Consider the following 19,516-nt stretch of genomic DNA (forward strand, 5'->3'; position numbering starts at 1 on the left):
ATACATCACCACAGAAGCCCTGCTGACAGGGGAAGTGGACAGAACTAATTTCCATTTGAAAATGCACTCCTTACTTTAAATAAATCTCTTCAAATCAGCTTACTGGGAACACCCACTTTTATTTAGCAAAACTCAAAGTCACAACCTTTTCTGTTTCCTACCATTTCTCCAGGGTGGCCCTACCTGAAACCACGGTCTGAGGTGCCGCACAGTAACACGCCACAGCGCTTCCAGAAGCCATCAGCAAAGCACGACATCACACCAAGAACATCCCCAGCGTGAGACCAAGATGTTCAAAAATGACGTAGAAGTTCCCGTTCAGTGAGCAAAATGTATGGCCAGCTCAAAGATCTTCAGTGGAAAACAGAAGAGAGTGGAACCACCTCAGACCCAAGATGCTCCTCATCCCCTCCGCCCCGGTGAGACCCCCTGCAGTGCTGTGTCCTCAGCACAGGACACACACGGACCTGCTGGGGAGGGGCCAGAGGAGCCACAGGAATGACCCGAGGCTGGAACAGCTCTGCTGGGAGGACAGGCTGAGAGAGCTGGGGTGTTCAGCTGGAGAAGAGAAGCTCCGGGGAGACCTTAGTGCGGCCTTTCAGTGCTTAAAAGGGGCTGATAAGAAAGATGGGGACAGGCTTTTGAGCAGGGCCTGTTGTGACAGGACAGGGGGTGATGGTTTTAAACTAAAGGAGGGAGATTCAGGCTGGACAAGAGGAAGGAATTGTTGGCCCTGAGGGTGGTGAGAGCCTGGCCCAGGTTGGCCAGAGAGGTGGTGGATGAACCATCCCTGGAGACATCCCAGGCCAGGCTGGACGGGGCTCTGAGCAACCTGAGCTGGTGAAGATGTCCCTGCTCATGGCAGGGGGGACACTGGGGGAGCTGGGAAGGTCCCTTCAACCCAAACTATTCTATGATTCTATAAGCCTGGCGCTCTCACAAGCCCGCAGACAGGTTCCCACCCCTTTCCCTGTGTCCTGCCAAAGGGTCAGCAAACCCAGGGCTGAGAGGGAGGGAAGGACCAAAGCTGGGCATCCCCCGGCCCCAGCCAAAGGCACATATTCCTGCACCTCCCAAATCACTGAAGCCCTCCCCAGAGTGATGCTCCTGTACCATCACTGCTGCGTTCAGTCATATCTTGTGCACCATCATAGAGTCACCTCAGCTAAATGTAGCGATATGCTGCCAGACCTGTTGGCATCATCAGAGATGAGGAAAACAGCTTCGGAGCAATAACAGCACTGTCAGTCACTCCAGTCATGCTAACAAAAGGGTCAAGCATGTATTTGGCACTCCCAGTTCCCCTTGATAAAAACCCTGCTGCCAGTGTCCCCTCTGAGGAAGCTGAAGGGTGCTTCATCCCTGACTGCTCCTGCTGGCAGACACAAGTGGCTGATCACCTCTGCTTAAATAAGTTATGAATTAATACCCCCAATGCAAAACCCAGCCTGGTGTCCTGGGCTAACGGCTACGCCAGCATTTCATTCTGACTTATCAACCCTGCTCCAGGCTGCTCCATGGAGAGCCCACAAAACACATCAGTAGGAGGGAGCAATAAAAAAAACATCCACGCTGGGATGGTTTGTGGAGGCTCTTCCTCCACCACCACCAGCCATCACCTGCCAACAGCCACCTAACGTCTCCTTCCCCGAAAGTTCTTTGAAATACATTCTCAAGCCCTGTTTTCTCTTCTGTTTATACCACACTCCTTCTATTATCAAGAAATCTCCAAGTAATTTATAAGCCCACAAGCTCCTGTGCTAACAGGGCTATAAATCACATTTATATACCCTGTCGCCTACTGTTCAGAGGGCTGTGGTGCCGGGCAGCCACGGGGTCAGGGAGCAGGCGCTGCCTCCTCCGAACCCTCTGCAGCACACGATGTGTTCAGAGGAGAAAACAGCTCAGTTCTGCATCGACCTAATGTTTATTTTCTAAGTATCCGGAGAGGATCCCAGCCTGGGTCCCACCTCGCTGGGTTTTCCCCATCTGACACATACAAGCACACAAAAGAGGGGTTTTCTTTTCACAATATCAAACCAAAAGAGGATGGTTTTGGCTGCTTTCCTCAAGGAAAGAGGTTGCCCATCTAATAATCCCCAAATGGGCAGTGGGTTGTTGCTGGGCTTTCATGTGTGCCTCTGAGCTCCCCTCGCCGTGCCAGGTCACTAGTTTTCTTTTCCATGGAGTTGCAAAACCCCTGAATAACAAGGTTTGTGCATGGAAGTGCTGACACAAACCTTAACTACAGCATCCTGAACATGATACCAGAATAAGGACACTCGCTGTGTGGCCCAGCGTACGGACAAATAAAGCATTTCAACAGCCAGTGCCGACAGATCATAAACCTCCACGAGCATAAATACCAACAACAACCCAAAAAGGGCTTACGGGTGAGGTGGGCTGGGATGATTTAGAGTTGGGGTGGAAGGGTCATTATTGCTGAATAGGTGGGGGTGAGCAGGCCAAAGAAATCAATAAACCATTCTGCTCCCAGGGAAGGAAGGGGCTACGCTAACTGTGCAAACACACATTTTCCGTTTGAGGCTGGGGATCCCCGGCTCACCCAACACGGAGGGATACAGGGAACCGGCACCATCGCACTGAGAAACAAGGACGTCATCCCGAGATACGTGCCCCGGAGCTCCATCATGCAGAGCACAGTCCACCAAAGCATCTCACCGGGTGCAACCCACTTCAAATCAATGCAGACCTACGCAATGTTCATTAATTTCACTTTTATGGAGGTAACATATAGTCGGGATAAGGATCCCAGTTGCTTTCAGCATCACTGCCAAGTCTGAACCTTTCCAGCACCCAGTTCTAGCACCGTACAACCAACCAACAGCTGCTGCCAGCACCCATTATCTTCAAGCACCCAAGACAAGCTTTGGGACCAACTTCACCCCTGATAAAATAACCACATTTGCAAGTTGCCACGTTTGCATTGGAGGTGGAGGCGGCCCCAAAATGAGCCACAACAGATCACTGCATCCTGCAGCAAGGATGCAAACAAAGCGTTGCAGACGGGTTCCCAGGCACCCACCTGCTGAGCCACAGAGCTCAAAGGCAACAAGCAACTTCTCCCTCGCCTCTTCTCTCTTCTCCCTTCCCAATTCCTCTACCTTTTTTTTTTTTTTACTCACTTTATATGGAAAAGACCAACGACACAATGCACCAGTTTTGGAAAGGGAAGCCCATTCATAAATGGAATAAATACACACTTTTGCAAATAAGCAGCTATTTGTACCTAATGGGCCAACGTACCTAAAAGCCCATCTCAGGGAGGTACCACAGGTCATTCAGGGAACCAGCAGACAGCAGCAATCCCCATAGTTCAGTGAAGAAACCTGAGCTCACGAGCACATACAGGCGCAAACGGTGAGGATCTCCATTCCCGGCTAACCAGAACTGTGAGCTGATGCTGGTGGTAAAAGTACAGGAACCTGCTCTGGTCCCTCTGCGTGATCCAGTCTCCTCCTTCTCTGCCTTTCCAGAGATATTTAAAGAAAATGCTTTGTATATCAGTTAATAAAATAGCTCGAAACGAGCCCAGGTCATGTCAAGCTTATTGCCTGCAGTTAATGGGTTTCAACTTTACTTGGGATCCTGAAAGTTTTTAAAATCAGTAATTTCATCTTCCCTCCAGAAATAAATTCCTCAACGGTTTCACCGCAAAAATATTCCTAGGAACAGACAATTCTGCTGCTCATGTACTGAAGAGAGCAGACACAAAAAAATCAGATTAATATTGAGCCTTATCAAAAGTATGGCATAAACCATGTGTTGAATTTAATCCAAACCAAACTGTCAATCTGCCTTCAGGATCAGATATAACAAACATGTGAGCCTAGGGCCAGAAATGAAAAGCACGGTTTGTTTTCTAATACAAGATTTGTACTGATCTCTATTAGCTGCACTCCTGCATGGAAATCTTTACACTGCAAATGCTGGACAAATAGGATTTCTTATCTTTCTGCTTTATTGAGTGAGGGAAAAGTTTCATTTGGTTTTAATTAATTCAGATTGCAGCTTTCCCATTTTCAGGGAACAATTCTCCACAGTTTTGGAAAATAAATCCTTTCCAAAACATTTTAAATAGGGGGGGGAAAAAAGAAAAAGAGGTTTTACAAACACTAAGGTACCTCCCGAGGTTTGGGTTGCTGCATGCCCACACAGCTGGTGAGTACCAGGGGAACCCAACACACTCTGCGGCATCCATCGCCGGTCACCAGCACTGGGAAAAATGCTGCTGGGGGGAAATTCAGGCCAGTGGTAGGCAAGCACAGAAAGGAGACCTTATGGCATGATACTGGAGATTCCCGACAGCCCTTTCTTTGAACCACCGGCATTTGTGCCTACAGCACCAGGGTACTGCAAAGGACCAAACCTCGGTCCAGGCATCCCGAGCATCCTCCTGCAAGGGAGCGTGCGGAGCCTGTGGCGCCCGCATACAAACAGGGCCCATGGAACAGTATGAACAGCTCCCGCGTTGCTCTGGGAATGCCTATAGCTGCCCAGCACCCTGCCCACAGAGCAGCTTTGCGAGATCAGTCTTGCTGGTCCTGCACCGGAGTTTGGGCAGATTTTCAGATTTTCTCCATAAGTAAAACCCCAAGACTTAACGTGGTGACATTCAGGTTCCTGGCACACACAGTGATGGTGCACGCTGGGGAAAATCAGGCTCCTGGAAAGAAAACTGTGCAAATAAATTCCATTGTCTTGTTTGTTAAATTCAAATGGCAATAGAATCATTTCAGTTGGAAAAGACCCTCAGGATCACCTAGTCCAACCATAACCTAACCTAACTCTAGCACTAAACAATGTCCCTAAGAACCTCATCTAAATGCCTTTTAAACACTCTTTCAACATAAACAGCACAAAAGCAATCCCTGTGCCTATTCCCATTTATTCACTCCCTCTCCAAACCAGGGGAACACAGCCTGAATGACCCAGAAGCTGGAGGCACTGCTGCGATCCTCACACCAGCGGGGTCAGGAGCCAGGATGATGCTTTTGGGGTGTCCTGTCCCCCACCTCGCCAGTGTTTTGGTGGCTCAGCTGCACCCACACAGGCTGGGGAGCAGCCCCAGCAAAGCACCGCAGCGGGCGGCTCATTCCCTCCCGGCACGGTGCAGAGTCTGTAGCTGCGCACCTCTGAAAACACAGCACTGCGATCTCGCTATCAAGTTTGCCATGAATCCATCAGTTTGGCTTGTGGGTCAGAACAGTCCTCTAGTAGGGGCTGAGATAATGCTATTTGGAACTCACAAAATAAATACACGATATAGGCAGGGCGGTCCCTCTGTGCCCGCGGCTGGGGCTGGCAGTGCTGTGCCCACTCCTCCTGTCCCACCCCAGCCCCAGCAGCTTTGCTGATCATCAAAAACCCCAACATAGAAAAACACATGCCCTTTTGCGCTGCAAGTTTTCCACCCCTGATTGCCCCATGGCTGGGGTGACTTGTCGCAGAGCAGAACACCCCACACAGCTTCACATTTAATTTTAGGCAAGGTTTATAGAATTGCCCAGTCCCCAGAATAAAAATGCCACATAAATATGGCATCCTTCGTTATTCCTGTAAAAGGCCCCAACAATCAGACCTGCTGTTTTTTTTGTATTGATTGCTGGGAGGCTGTTTGCTATTCTGATCTCAGCTGGTCGGAAGTCTCCCCAATCACCACAAGGTCGCGACCACGGGGTCAGAAACCTGCACTACATACATCATAATTTATTTTACAGATAATCAATACTGCAGTGCACCATGCAGTCTTACAGTACAGCCTCACAGGGAGGCACTGATGCTCCTCATACAGGATTGTGACCTTAAGACCTGGCAGCTTAAGGGGGGATAAAATCAGCTTTCATTTTATAGATGGAAACCATGGTTGGAAGGAGCATACATACCCCACTCACTCTTGTATATTTGTAAAACTGAGTCAAACTCTGTATATAGTTTGAATCCAACTTTGGAAAATAAATATTAGTATCTGTTCAGGTCCATACCTGACAATTGGATGGGAGAAGCCCACAGAGGAGCAGGGCAGCAGATTGCCTGGGGTCTGCTGGGATGGGGTGATCCCCATCCCACCTGCGGGCGAGGGAAGCCCTGCGACCGCTGCACCGGGTTTCCAAACCACCCCTCTCTTCAAACAGATTAACAGCAACCAAGAAGCAGCAAAATGCCCTTCTATCAATATTGTCCTTCATCCCACACTCTCATTTCTGTTCCCAGGGCTCTGCATTCCTCCAGCCATGCCCAGTGTTGCCCAGCATGCAGGCGCAAGCCCAGTCATCCACCAGGGATCCCTGCGTTCTTCTGTTAATTCTGCATTTCTGCTGAAGAGTAGTTCTGGGTATTCCAAAAGATGCAACAGCTTTTTAACAAGCTGTCCTTAAAAATGGTGCCAAAGATAGTATTTTAGCAGGAAATAAAAGGATTTGAAATATCCAGCAGGAGGAAAAGCAACCGGGAGGAATAAGGAGTACTGGAAATACCTTGCAGGAGAAGCAATCCATTATTAATTAATTGCTGCATTCCAGTATTTGTATCAACGCAATATGGGGCCTTCATCAAGGTTTAGCATTCACCAGAGATTTGTATTATAAAATGTGAACAGAGGAACCGCACCTCCCGTCCGTACCAGCCCTGCGGCAGTGAGCAGGTCTGCTCCCCGCTGCCCAATGTTCATCCCGTTTCAGCTGCCCCCCAGGGCAGGGGCTGTGATAACCCAACAGCAACAGCCTCGGGTCTTGCCCCTTTCCTTCTGGTTTGCCCCCAAAGCAGAGTTGGCCCCAGCTGGCATCAACAGCAGGAGCAGCGTTGCACTGGCAGGACCTGTCTGCAGGAGGATGCTGCCAGACACCCTTATCACACCCTAAGGTCAGGGCATTCAAGGCATTTCAGATTTTCCCCCAGCACAACCCCTTTTCCGCTGGCTGCAGCAGAATAAAGCAGACATTCTCATTACAAAAAGCAAATGCTCGCAGTGAGCAGAGCGTAAGCGCAGTTTGGCAAAGGGCACGGTGCTGTGCCAGAGGAGGACGCGCTGTCACTATGTGGAAAACGCTGCCCTGTGGTTTAGCTTGAGATTCAGCTGTTGGTGCAGACAGAGGTGTCAAAGCCCAGGGAGCCCCATCCCATGTCGAAGCGAGCTGGTGAACCCCACAACCTGCCCCGGTCGATTTGGGAAGATTGGCACGTCGTCTCCCACCCACCACATCCCCCGGCGCGGCCGGGAGTTTGCACAAAGGGAAACAGGCAGACCATGACAGACTAAGCCTCCTCTTTCCTCTCTCTCTTCCCCTTTCTTTCTCTTCATGCTATGGTAAGGCTGCTGAATGGCAATAGGAAAATACTCTGGCAGAGCCAGACAGTCTTTTATATTTTTTTTTCATTCTTTCTCTTACTTTTCCTCCAGCTGCTTCGCTGGGTGCCTAATCCTCCACGGACATCTGCAGAGGTAGCAGGACACAGACGTGACACACCAGGTAGGCAGCCTAATGCACAGCTCTGCATGATTGCTGCTGTAATGGAACCGCGGGTGATCAAAACACAAAAACCCAGGGAAGGAAAGAAAAAAGAAAAGGTTCAGACCTGTTGGGACCACAGATTCCAACACGACGTGACCCACCCCAGCCCTCCCAGTTTGCAGAGAGCCCAGCCAGAGGCCTGGGAGCAGGTACCCACCCCTGCACACCCTGCCCAGGCACCAACAGCAGCCAGTCCTTCTTTTTCCTTTTTAAATCATGCCATCACCTGAACACATTTTTCACTTGTTCTCATCACATCAGATACCTAAAGTGTCCATATCTAGGTAAAATCAGAGCAAAAGCAGCTATTGCTCAGTGAGGTTGAAGAGAGAAGAGAGCAGGACAGGGGTTTTCCCAGCTCCTACGGAAAGGAAGAGACACATAAAAATAATCCCAAGGATACAGGAAGTAGCTTTAGAGATAAAAAAAAATTCAGCCCCAGAGGAGTCTTTATGTTGAGCTCAGTCTCCTGCAATGGAGGGAGATGTCCACTCGCCCAGCCGACCAGCTTGGTGCTATCAACTTACAGCAAAATCAAATATTCTGAGTGGCCACCTGAGTCCCAGCAACACTGTTCATCCTACTTGAGCCCCCAGAAGCCCTCAGCAGGCACCCCCACCTCCTCCTCACTAAAGGACCAGCCACCAGCTGCATCACCACATCCCAAACACGCCCACGGGGCTTGGGAAGCATCACCCTTTGCCCATTCCACTCTTCCCTGCTTTGGTACACTAAGGCCAAGCTACTCTACCAGCAGAAAATTAGCAGGGCTTGAGCATGCAACCATCCTACAAAACCCAGCCCTGCTCCAAAGCCAGCATCACTCACCTTGTCCCGCTCGGACACACCATGTGCAATACAGAAAGCAAAACAGAAACTAAATATAACAACCACAACGCAACCAGCTATCTCAAACAGAGGAAATCTGAACCCTCCTAGGTACTCTTCTCAACACCTGAGTCCTCCTCTGTTTGTGTGAAGCATCTTGCACATCTCTAGAGCTTTGAAAAAGTAAACTGCAATCCAGGTGGGTGTGTGGATTGAAGCCTCCAAGCAGCAGCTCCGCTTTGCTGCCTGCTGCCACAGTGCACCCAGAAAACGCCACGCTCCCAAGTGCCGAGGGAGTTCACCTTTGTTTCTGCCTCGCTGGGAAGGGACTCTGGAAACAGCTTTGTCCTTGCAAGTTTTTCTGCTGTGTGTTTGAGGGGTGTCCTGGCACAGGACCTGTCCCAGCACGTTGAAGGACGATGGGAAGCCAAGGCAGAGTGTGGCCAGGGCAGGAGCCGGTGGGCCGGCGGGGGCATGGGCTGCAAACCCGCATCTGTGTAGGGGCGGGACCCCCACCTGCACTCACCCCACACGAATCTCGGTCTTGCTTCTCCCACAGGAGAATCTGAGCATGCACCAGCTCCCACACAAGGGGCAGCTTCAGGACACAACACTTCACAGGCCTGTGCTAGAAGTCAGCACAGGGAATAAAAATCCCTTGTGGCAAGGGTATGGTCGTTTTGTTGGAGAGCAAGGGGGTTTTAAACAGGACCAAATTATTTAATACACTACCAAGCCCAGCCTTGTGGGTGGCAGACTGGTGGAGGCACACCAACAGACATCGTGTTCCCTGTCATGAGGCCAGCAGCATCACACACCCAGAGCCATGGACCGTCTCATCAGCTCCAGCCTGTGACAGGGTCATGCGCTTCATCAACATCACTGAGCTCCTCCTCCGCTAATTAAATCAGGGTTTGCTTATGCTGTTTCTCTTGTCTTCTCACTGCCTAGTAATTAAGAGTTGACTGTGATCAGAAAAAAAAATGACAGAAAGCTTCCCAGCCTTTCCCAGACCACTTTTGCTGTGTTTTGTCCTTCACATCATCACTGCTGCAGCCTGCGCATTAGTAGCCCCACACGAGTGCAGGGTGGGTGAGCTCAGGCTGGAAAGCAGACCTGACCTCAGATGTTCTCATGGACGAGCACCGCTGTCACTTGAGGGGGTTCAGAGACTGTCACAGAGCTGATGTCAGCACAGGGACACCATGCCAAGGACTCGGTGGCCCCTGTCCAGGCTGAGCAAAGGTGGTGAGGGCAGGATGCACCTGGAAGCTGCAGGGTCCCCGCCGAGTCTCGGCATGCAGGGCTTTGCCACAAGGAGCAGAGTGGTTCGCTGCATCCAAACAGCACCTGTCCCATCCCACAGCGCAGGCCATCAGAGCCTCCATCCCCAGCAGCACACGCAGCCTTGGCTGCCATCTCGAGACGAATGCTCGTGCCACCCAGGGAGGGCGCGGGCAGGTGGGTGCCCACCCACAGAGAGGGGAGACATGAGCATGACCCCGCTGGGCGAGGGCAGGGTGAGCAGGGACCCTCATCCCCAGCACCGGTTCATGCCTGCAGAAGGGGTGCCCATGAGCCCCATGGCAAGCCAAGCCGGTCAGGCTGTGGGCAGACCACGCTCTGGCTTGGCCAGAGCAGTGTCTCCGGCACCATTTGGTGGCACTTGTGTCCACAGAGGAGCAAGCAGGGAGAGGGGAGGGAGCTGCTCGGCAGACTCACGCCTCCGACATGTGCTGCGCACGGCTTCGCCAGACCACAGAACCTGGCTTGCTGAACGTGTGGAAGCAATGCTTCTCTGTGTCTCACTTTACAAAGCCCCAAACAATATCTGTCTGTCACTGCACAGGAGCTTAGGAGAAACATAAGTTACTGTTGGCATGGCGTGCAGCAGCCTTCGTCTTACACAACACCAGCAGATGTGAAAATAGCCCAGCGCTGCCTTGTGCAGTCGTCTGACCTCCTGTTTGCTTCTGGATCAGATTCCAAAACTGGATCTTAACCTACAAGAACCATAAAAGCAAAGGATTTGGCCCTATCAGGGACCTTTTTCATAATCTAAGGCAGATGCATTTCATGCAGAAGGACATGCCGAGGTTTATCAGGGCAGGGAAGAGGCTGAGGCAGCATCAGCCTGCGCTCTATGGCACAGCCAGGGCAGCTGGCACTGGTGTCACCCTGTGCTCCAGCCGACGATGGAGATGGCCCAGGGGTAGAAGAGCTAGAAGCTCTTGCAAGCCAGGGAAGCACCCAAAACCTCACATCCTATTGCCCAGCTGACACCGAAGCTGCCTCCAGCCCCCACCCATACTGGCAAAGGGCAACCTCTGAGCTCCCGAGGTCCCACGTCCCCAAGCCCGATGTCCTAAGGGCCACCGGGGCTGCCAGAGCCGGCACAGCACGGGAGATCCTCTCCATCCATGCAAAGTGCTCCTGGGTTTCTCGCCCATGTGAAGAGCAGGGACTGACTCTAAGGACAAACCCAAAACTGCTCTGGGACATGCAGAGAGTAAAAGCACATGGAGGATAAATTGCTCCTGGAAGTGTGAAAAGGCAGCGGGAGAATTAAACAGAAGGATGCTAAAGATAAGCGATAGAGGGAGAGTATAGTAACTCGCAGTGAAACAGCACCCCTAAGAACAACCTGTGCAAATAAATTAATCTCTCCAGTGTCCCCAAGGAGATCCAGTGTCCCTGCTGCCTTTGGGTCCACAGCAACCTCAAGCAGCAGAGGAACTTCTCAAGATCCGAGAGAAGAAAACAAGACAGGGACATTCCTGCCACAGGGCAAGGGAGCGGAGAACGAGCTGTCCTCCCCGCAGCGCTGCAGGGTACAGGGCTGCTCTCGTGGTGTCAGTTCACAGCCACCAGCACCCACTGCCTGCATTCCCCTCCGACCCACCACACACTGTTCCCCAGTGTCCCTCCGTGGAAATGTCACCCAATGGCAAAGCCCAACTCGTCCAGAAGTCTAAATCCTGCTCCTGAAAATTCCCATCGCTCTGACCTCCCCACAGTCCGGGCTGGGGAAAGTCTCCTCTGTGCTGCCACAACCCAACCACGGGTGATGCTGAACCGAACGGGGTCACCTACGGGTGGCTTTTCAAGGACCTCAGGGTCTAGAAGAAAACTTTCTACATGCACTGAGCCACCACACTGCCTAACGAAGGCAGCTTGCATGCCAACACACCACAGTCTTTGTACACCAGTAACCAGCAGAAGACACAAAATACCTGAGCCATTCTACTTTGCCCCAGAGTACCTCCAGCCTCAACACATGCTGGAGGGATTTTTGCCTTTGCGTGCAGAGCCAGGGGGCAACAGTCGGCAGCAGAGGGGGCTAATCCTAAAACTAACACATGGGCCAACCCGCTGATCGCAGCTTGCATGGGAGGGCAAAAGGCGGCCTTAGAATATAATCCATTTCAGGCACTCTTAAATCTCCCCAATACAACGTAGAGCCCTTTAAGCAAAACTAAACAACTTCCTTCAGCCTAAATAAATATTAAACCTAAGTGATGCATTAATTTACTTCAGTTCACCGAAGGCTAACTCCTACCCAAACTGATCATTATAAAAGAAATCCTATAATCCCTCGCTCCCATTCAGGCTCAAAACATGTAATCCCGTGAATAAATCCAGAAAGAAAGTGTAACAAAACGGGCAATAAAAACTTACAGCATTCACATCTTTTCATCTACCATTAATACTGTAGACACTCACTCAAAGGCCCTTGAGTATGACTAATCTAATGTTTTGGCTCCCAACGCTAATCACTGAAAGAGCATTCACCTCTCGGTGTGACACCCGGTGAGATCCGCCGCCCGGACCCCTCCGCAGCGCCCGGACACAGCGCATCCCGGCCTCACGTCCTGCAAAACGCTGCAAGAGCAGCACGCAATGGAGCAAAGTATGGTTCTAATAGCACCAGAGCACTGAGCTGCTTTTTCTTTTTTTATTATTATTTTATTGCTTTGGAAGCCTGCAAGCTCCAACTGTATAAATGCCAATAATTTCCCAAGTTTTAAGGCTGCTGAAGTAAGAGATCAGATTTTAGCAAGTGCTTTCCAGGCAGCCAGCCAAACTTTTTCTGATTCACTAAAAGCACCAAAGGGAGGGGGAGAGGGAGGGGGCTGGAGTGCTGATTAACTTCAGTTACCGCACAAGCGCAAAAACCGTCTCCCCGCTGCAGAGGGTGCCGCCGCCACGAGCCCTGCACAGCCTGTTATTCCGCGGGTTTGAAAAGAACAGAAATGCACCGGAGAAATACAGCAAACGCCTTCCAACCGCAGAGTAATTTACAGCTGTGGATCCTCTCCTGACGAGAAGGCTGCTCTGCCGAGGGGAGGCTCCGCTGGTGTTAGGTTCAAGCTGCAGCTTTCAGAGGAGATGAGGAAAAAAAATGCAACCGGGGATTTTTCTGAGGGGTGGGGAAGCAGGGGATGGGGCTGGTTTGGATTTAGCTTGGCTGGAGGGATGGAGCCCCCTCCAAGGCTGCAGCTGTGCTCAGCCAGGACCATCCCTTGCTGCCGTCGTGTATCTGCGAGGGGGCCAGCAGGTGCAATCCCAACCAAAGCACCATGCGTGGCTGATGGAGTGGCACGAGTGGCCCCCACTCCCAGTGGGATGGTGGTCTGAAGCCACCGGAGCAGTGACACCTGCTCTGCCTGGCCCCGCAGGTGCGTTTGCTCCAGGATGCTCGGCTAAAATCCCCACCCCGGAGACGTGCGCGGCCCCAGGGCTGCGGCCACTCCGGCACCCCCAGCCCTGTGTCCCGCGGGCGGCCGCGCTGCAGAGCCGCGGCTCTCAGGGTGTTCCTCCAACGGCTTCATTCCTGCTGAGGCAGGATCAAAGGCAGGATCTGACTTGGACGGCTTTCTACTAATAATGGGGAACGAGCACGCAGCCTCCTTCTCCTGGCTAGGGAAACTCATGTTTTTCAAAGTATCAGTTTTTAGGAGTAAGTTCGCTAGTACGGGGGGACTGACGGGGGAGAAGAAGAAGAAAAAAAATAAAAGGAGGGCAAGCAGGAGAGCGCCTGCTCTTCCAAGGCAAGTGCATCAATCAACATTGTGCAAGGAGAAGAGTCCAGCACTCCTTCTCACATCATTAGCCAGGCTAATGCACTCCAGAGGATCCCGTTACGGCAGAGGCTACCGGCGCACCGGCTGCGCCCAGCCCGCACCGGAGCCTCTGCACCAGCAAACACCGAAAAGGAGCTCGGTGAGAGGGGCAGCCCCTTCCCAAGGCCAGTGACACTCCAGCATCTGGCGCAGGGATCGGTTTAATACGGCTATAAAAACTAGAGGGGAGAAAAAAAGTGAAAGCCCAAGCCAAAAGTGCCTGGCACTGTGAGGTCAGCACGCCGCCTTTGTTTCTATTTTGCAACCCAAAGCGAAAGAGGACAGAAAGGACACGTACCTGTACCTGAAAGCACAGCAGCAGGAAATGTAAACATCTGGAGAGGAGAAAAAAAAAGGCAACAAAATATCAAATGCTGCGGTAAAATGGTTAAGCCGATTTTTTTTTTTCTTTGTTTTTGTTTGCAATTTTTAAAGGGTGCAGAGCTATGCTCAGCTTATAAAAAGGCTCGGGTCCCGATTACCACCTGATTGCAAACAAAATGCCACCGGAGCCTCCAGAATGAAAGTTAAAAAAATCTTTAAAAAATAATAATGAAAAAAATAAAATATGCCATAATCCTTACAGGCAAGTGCAGGCGGAGAGCAGTGAATACATCGCTGGGCGAGGAGAGGGGGGAGGTCAGTGGCTTCACGCTAGCGGAGTGCAGGTCCCCACCGCCGCCCTGACATGGGAGCGATCCGGCCGCCGAGCTCCGTTCCGCGCCGCTCCGCGCCGCTCCGCGTCGCCGAGAAGTTGTGGTACCGCCCGCTTTGCCTCCTCCGAGTGACTCGCTTAGGCATCAGCTCTCCTCTCCCCCTGTCTCTCCTCCTCCTCCTCCTCTCCCTCTCTCTCCGCCTTTGGGGGGGATGAAGGTGCTTATTGTCAGTAACTTCCGATCATCAGCAAGTGCCCCCCCCGCTGCTCCCCCGGGCCAGCCCTGCGAGGCGGATAAAGCGGCTCCGCGGCCCCGCTCCGCGCCTCGCCGCTCCGCGCGGGTTGCATGGCGATGCGCGGGGCGCGGAGCGGGAGGCGGGACTCGCCCGGGCAGCCCCCGCGGAGCTGGCACCGCCTGCGCGGATGCGGCACCGCCCGCGCAGCCCGGCCGGGAAGGCAGGGGCGGCGGGGAAAGTGTTTTTAAAAAAAATAATAACAATGAAAAGGCGGGGGGGAAGGGAGCATGGCCGCGCTCCGGCCCCCTCCGCGCCTTCCCCGGCCCGACGGAGCGGGCAGCGCCGCTGCTCGCGTGAAACGCGAGGGGGAAAAATCACTAGAGAGCGGCTGCTGCTCCGCGCTCCGCTCCGCCGACACGTGTCAGGCGCGGCCGCTCCCAGCCCGCGCTTGGCCGGGGCGGCGGCGGCGGCGGGGCCCGGTGCTCTCTTACCTCCGAGCGGGCAGGAGCGCGGCCCGGCCCCGGCCAGCCCCGGGCGGGCGGCAGCGGAGTCCCGGCAGCCCCGGTGCGGCCCCCCCACCCCCGGGCAGGTCCAGCCGTCCCCCGGGCCGGGCAGCGCCGCGGCCGCCCGGGTCCATGAGCCCGGCACCGCCGCCACTGCAGGAGGTTTGCGGCAGGGTCAGGTTGTCAGGGTCCGGCCGGCACTGCCGCCGCTCCGGCACGGTTCGCCTGCCCTCCAGCGGCCGCTCCGCCGCTCCGCAGCCCCTGCTGCAAAGCTCCTGCAGCCCGGGGTAGAACCGAACGGGCTTCCCCCTCCCGACTTTTCTTTTTTTTTTTTTTTTTTTTTTTAAGGTAAAAAAGAATTCACACGCTGAGAGAGTGCGGTAACTCTTGCCCCATCTCCGAAAGCTCGTTTATAGCAGACAAAACGCCAGAAACTGTTAACCTCCATGCATAGTCTAACTCTCCGAAGAGAGCCTAACATCAGTTAACACTTTATTAAGCGAGAACATAACCATAGCTCATAACTGTGAGCTTTCCAAACTCTTCTCCAGAGTAACAGCGCACGTCGGCACAGAGTGTTTGGCCCTGCAGCTCCCACGTCCCTGGGGGCCCAAGTGCTCTCTCTATCCCTGTTTTCAGTCACAAATCAAGCAGCATCTTTAGTCCCTGGAGTTCATCATGGGGGACCCTTCAGACACCAAATCACAGTGGTTTTCAGCCCATAGTTTCAGCCTCAAGCAGCACAGAAAACATTAAGAAGTTTGAAAACAACGAGCAAAGCAAGCTCTTTCAAAGTCCCAAGCAATAAAACATATATATGGAAAATCTAATGGATTTTAGCCTTCTGGTCTTATGGATGCACAACTCAAAAAAAATCCAAACCACTGCCGGTTTCTGATGCCACTGACATCAGCTGGCACCGCACACGCCTGTCGCAACTGTCCCATGGCTCCTTGTCGCAGCTGAAGGCTGTTTCCAAGCATGGCCAAGACCATCACAGCCACTTTCCTGAGCCCTGCAAGTTGAGCTCACCAAGATGACCACACAGAAACAGTCTGAGCAGAGTCCAGGGACTCTCAGGATGAGAGCATTTAGCTGAGAGGTGAAAATATTGAATATACTCCTAATCACCAGCTTTATCTCTTTTCCTAAATGGGAAGGAACTCAGCCTATGCCACCTTATGCTGTGAGGAACTTCTCAGGGCCCCATGGGAAAGGCATCCCACAGAGCAGGGTCAAGCCAAGGGTTTCCATGTGCATCAGCCCATCACCCGGATAAATCCAGTATCTGCTGCCCGAGGAGACCCTGCACAACACACACAGCTGTTCTGCAAAGCCAGAAGGCAATAATCCCACCCTAACACAGCTGCCCATTGCCATCTGCGAGCATGACTTCTGATTGCTCCTTCTCGGCTTTCCCCACCACCAAAACCCACAGCCATCACAAAAATAATCTGAACTGTCTCAGAAACAGCCCCAGGGCAGGAGTTGGGCCCCAGTGGGTTTCTTTGGCCTTCTTTTTTTTTTTTGTCCTTTAACTCTTCTTTAAGCACAAAAGTGAGGCTGTAAAATCAATCTGCCATAAATAAGGTACTGAGGGGGGAAGATGGTAGAGGGCGGCTGTGGGAAGTCCTGCATGGCCTCTGCCCAGCAGAGCTCCTGAAAAGGCCACCAAATCTCCCACAGGTGCCAGCGCATTGCAGACCGTGCCCAACCAAGAACATCACCCTCAGCTGAAACCAGACTTCTGCTCCACCAAGAGCCCACGTCACCATTCCCTCTTCCCAGCCCCAGAGTTACCCTTGAGGAAGCAGGATCCAAGCAGAAAATAGGAAACTGAAACTTCATCCACATCCTTTCCATGACGGTGCCACACTACTGTACTGATACCGCTAGGCATTAGGTTCATCTTGCCAAGGCTCCAAGCTCAGATTTTCACAGAGGTGGCATTTTGTGCCCATTGAAAACATCACATTTTCATCCTTCTGCTAGAACAGAAAACATTTAGCAAGCGTAATATGAAAGTCAGGATTTCTCGGTGAGGTTTTCAACTCCAAAGCATCCTACACACTCCCGCCTTCCCCACACCAGCAGAACCTTCAACACCCCAAGCGCATCAGCTGCTTGACGTTACCACCACGTGGGATGGCCTGGAGGACCTCAGGGTCTCTAAGTAGGATGATGTTGTACACCTGTATATCCCAGTGGTGCAAATGGTATCTAAAGAGAAGTTCATGCTTTTTTACTTTGTGCCTTCCTAAGTGAAAACTGCGAGGGCAACACCTGGGGGGTTGTTTCGATTATGAAAACATTTCATTTGCAATCATACAGGAGACCTTTATTTATACTAGATCCATGTTTTATGTCTCAGTTGTCTGACACAGCCCTTTAATGTATAAAATCCCAATAGTTATCTGGAGAATAATACCAATATTAAGTGAATCTCAAGCTACTAGCTTGAAGAACACAGCTGAGCACAGAAAATAGAATCATAGAATAATTTTGGTTGGAAGAGACCCTTAAGATCACCAAGTCCAACCATAACCTAACTCTAGCACCACCCCATGTCCCTAAGAACCTCATCTCTACATCTTTTAAACCCCTCCAGGGACGGTGACTCCAGCACTGCCCTGGGCAGCCTGTTCCAATGCCCCACAGCCCTTTTTTCTGAAACATTTATTCACAGAAAGGGTTGTGAAAAATAGATGAGGCAGCTCACATGTCCGTGGAAAAATAGAAATATCACTTAGCTGCACATTGTTGCAAATGTATGTGTGCGTGTGTATATATATATATATATATATATATATAAAATTAAGAGCTCGGTGCCCAAGCCTATTGCTGCACTGCTGGGGGCTGCTATTTCATCCCATTCCTAATGCAAACCCAACCAGCACAGCCAGTGCCCACTGGAAAAAGAACACCTTTAGTTGAACCTGTTTATTTTCCATTCAGCACACTCCTCAGGGAGCCTGATGTTCACAACATTTTGTTAAGGGAGACACAGGCCAGGTAGAGTCTCTGCTACTGCCTGTCACTCACCCCTCAATTAAGACAATGTCTTGATGGTTTCTTGGATTAGTAACTGCTCTTCAGTAGCTCAAATCCAAGTCTGAGCAGCATGACCTTTCGCTTGGAGGGCTGTGAAGGTGCCCCGGTGAAATCAGCTTCCCCTGCCCTGCTCCAGTGGACCAGATCACCCATGAGCAGACATGGCTCAGAGCATGAAACCCATTCAATGGGAACTGTCCCAGCCACTGGACGTGCCTTTGGGATGGAAATGAGAAGCCGGGAGCAAAGGCTGGCGCAGGATCCGGCCCTGCTGTACCTGGTATGCCGTGCCATCAGGGCCTATAAAAAGAAAAATCCCAGGCTGAGGTTTTACTAAGACCAAGTTCAGCTCTAAATCTCAGCCCTGCTGCTGGCAAGCAAACCTGTGTGCTGTTTGTTCCTGTCATCTTCTGCATCTCCAGCCTTGGGTCATTTCAATAAGCAGTTCTCACTGAAAATCAGCTTGAAGAGGATTTCTACATTTTAACTAAACCCTCGGTAAAAGGAAAGACAACTTCTAAAGGGACTGTGGTGCCTATTCTGTCTTTCTCCAGTTTACACACAAAAAGGCAACTTCATCCCAAGGTAAGAAGGGATTTTAGAAACACTTCTACCATGTAGCCTAGACAGGCTGGGAGGGAGGGAACGCTTTGCAGTTACTGCCATTTGACAGAGGAGCCACCTCGAAATAACCCTGAACTGATACCCGGGAGGACAGGACTTCAGCCTCAGCACCACGACATTCAGCCACAGCCTTGCGGGGGAACACTGTGAAGAACAAACAGTCCAGACACAGATTGTCAGCCACAAAGCACCAGGCTAAAGCCCTGATCAGAAGCACTGGAAGTGCAAAGAATGGACATATAGATGTGTGTGTATATATATATATATGTATATATAAAACTTACATGAAAATACTGCAAGCAATTTGCAAATCATTGGTGTGGTATGTGGCCGCATGGCCAACAGCCCTGCTGATACATAGAGGAGAGGGAAAGGCCATACAAAAGGTCAATGAGCAAAGCTGCCATTTCCAAATGAAAATGCGTTGCCTGAGACAGAGCCCTGCAAACAACCGCATGGGCAAGGTGCTCAGCCTGGGGGGGTCAGAGCCGCCAGGAGCAGCTTGGTTGGCTTTGCTGGCTTTCTGCAGCCCCCAACCCTGCTAACACACCCGGCGACGCTGGCCCCGCACTTATGGGTATCAGCAGAAAGCAGCAGCTCCGTACCTCTGTGACAGCATGGTTTGAACACAAGAAGAGCATGCGGTGTTCAGGAATTTCAGTGCTTTGCAGCTGTGGTTGGTCCCCAGCACCTTGCTTCACTGCGGGTTGTCACCCAGCAGCTGGGAGGCTGGAAAGGTGCTGGTGCTCAGCCACGACGCTCCCAGGTTTCACCGCACACCATACGGCGTGGGGCAGCCTCACTTACCAGTTCACTCCAGATGGAATTTAGGTTTTAGCACACCGAGGTTTCTCCCTGGACATAAACAAATCACGCATGGAAGAACAAAAGCAACCCAATTCATACTTCGTCAGCTTTTACACTGGGATTTCACCGAGCCCTGGGACAGATGAGGAGCCAAGGA

The 19,516-nt window shown here is 51.8% G+C and overlaps 1 protein-coding gene across 1 annotated transcript in view; it reads right to left on the bottom strand.

Annotated features, from left to right (window-relative positions):
* The window catches only part of FGF18 (fibroblast growth factor 18), a 71,780-nt gene extending 57,364 nt beyond the window's left edge, over positions 1 to 14,416 (bottom strand). The window contains 4 exon segments of the mRNA XM_005503586.4: positions 13,782 to 13,818; positions 14,068 to 14,117; positions 14,119 to 14,214; positions 14,216 to 14,416. Coding sequence (XP_005503643.2) covers positions 13,782 to 13,818; positions 14,068 to 14,117; positions 14,119 to 14,214; positions 14,216 to 14,284 — 252 coding nt within the window. The 5' untranslated portion in view covers positions 14,285 to 14,416.
* Between the last annotated feature and the right edge of the window lie 5,100 nt (positions 14,417 to 19,516).

Source organism: Columba livia, chromosome 14, assembly GCF_036013475.1.
Source record: "Columba livia isolate bColLiv1 breed racing homer chromosome 14, bColLiv1.pat.W.v2, whole genome shotgun sequence".
Lineage (NCBI taxonomy): Eukaryota > Metazoa > Chordata > Aves > Columbiformes > Columbidae > Columba > Columba livia.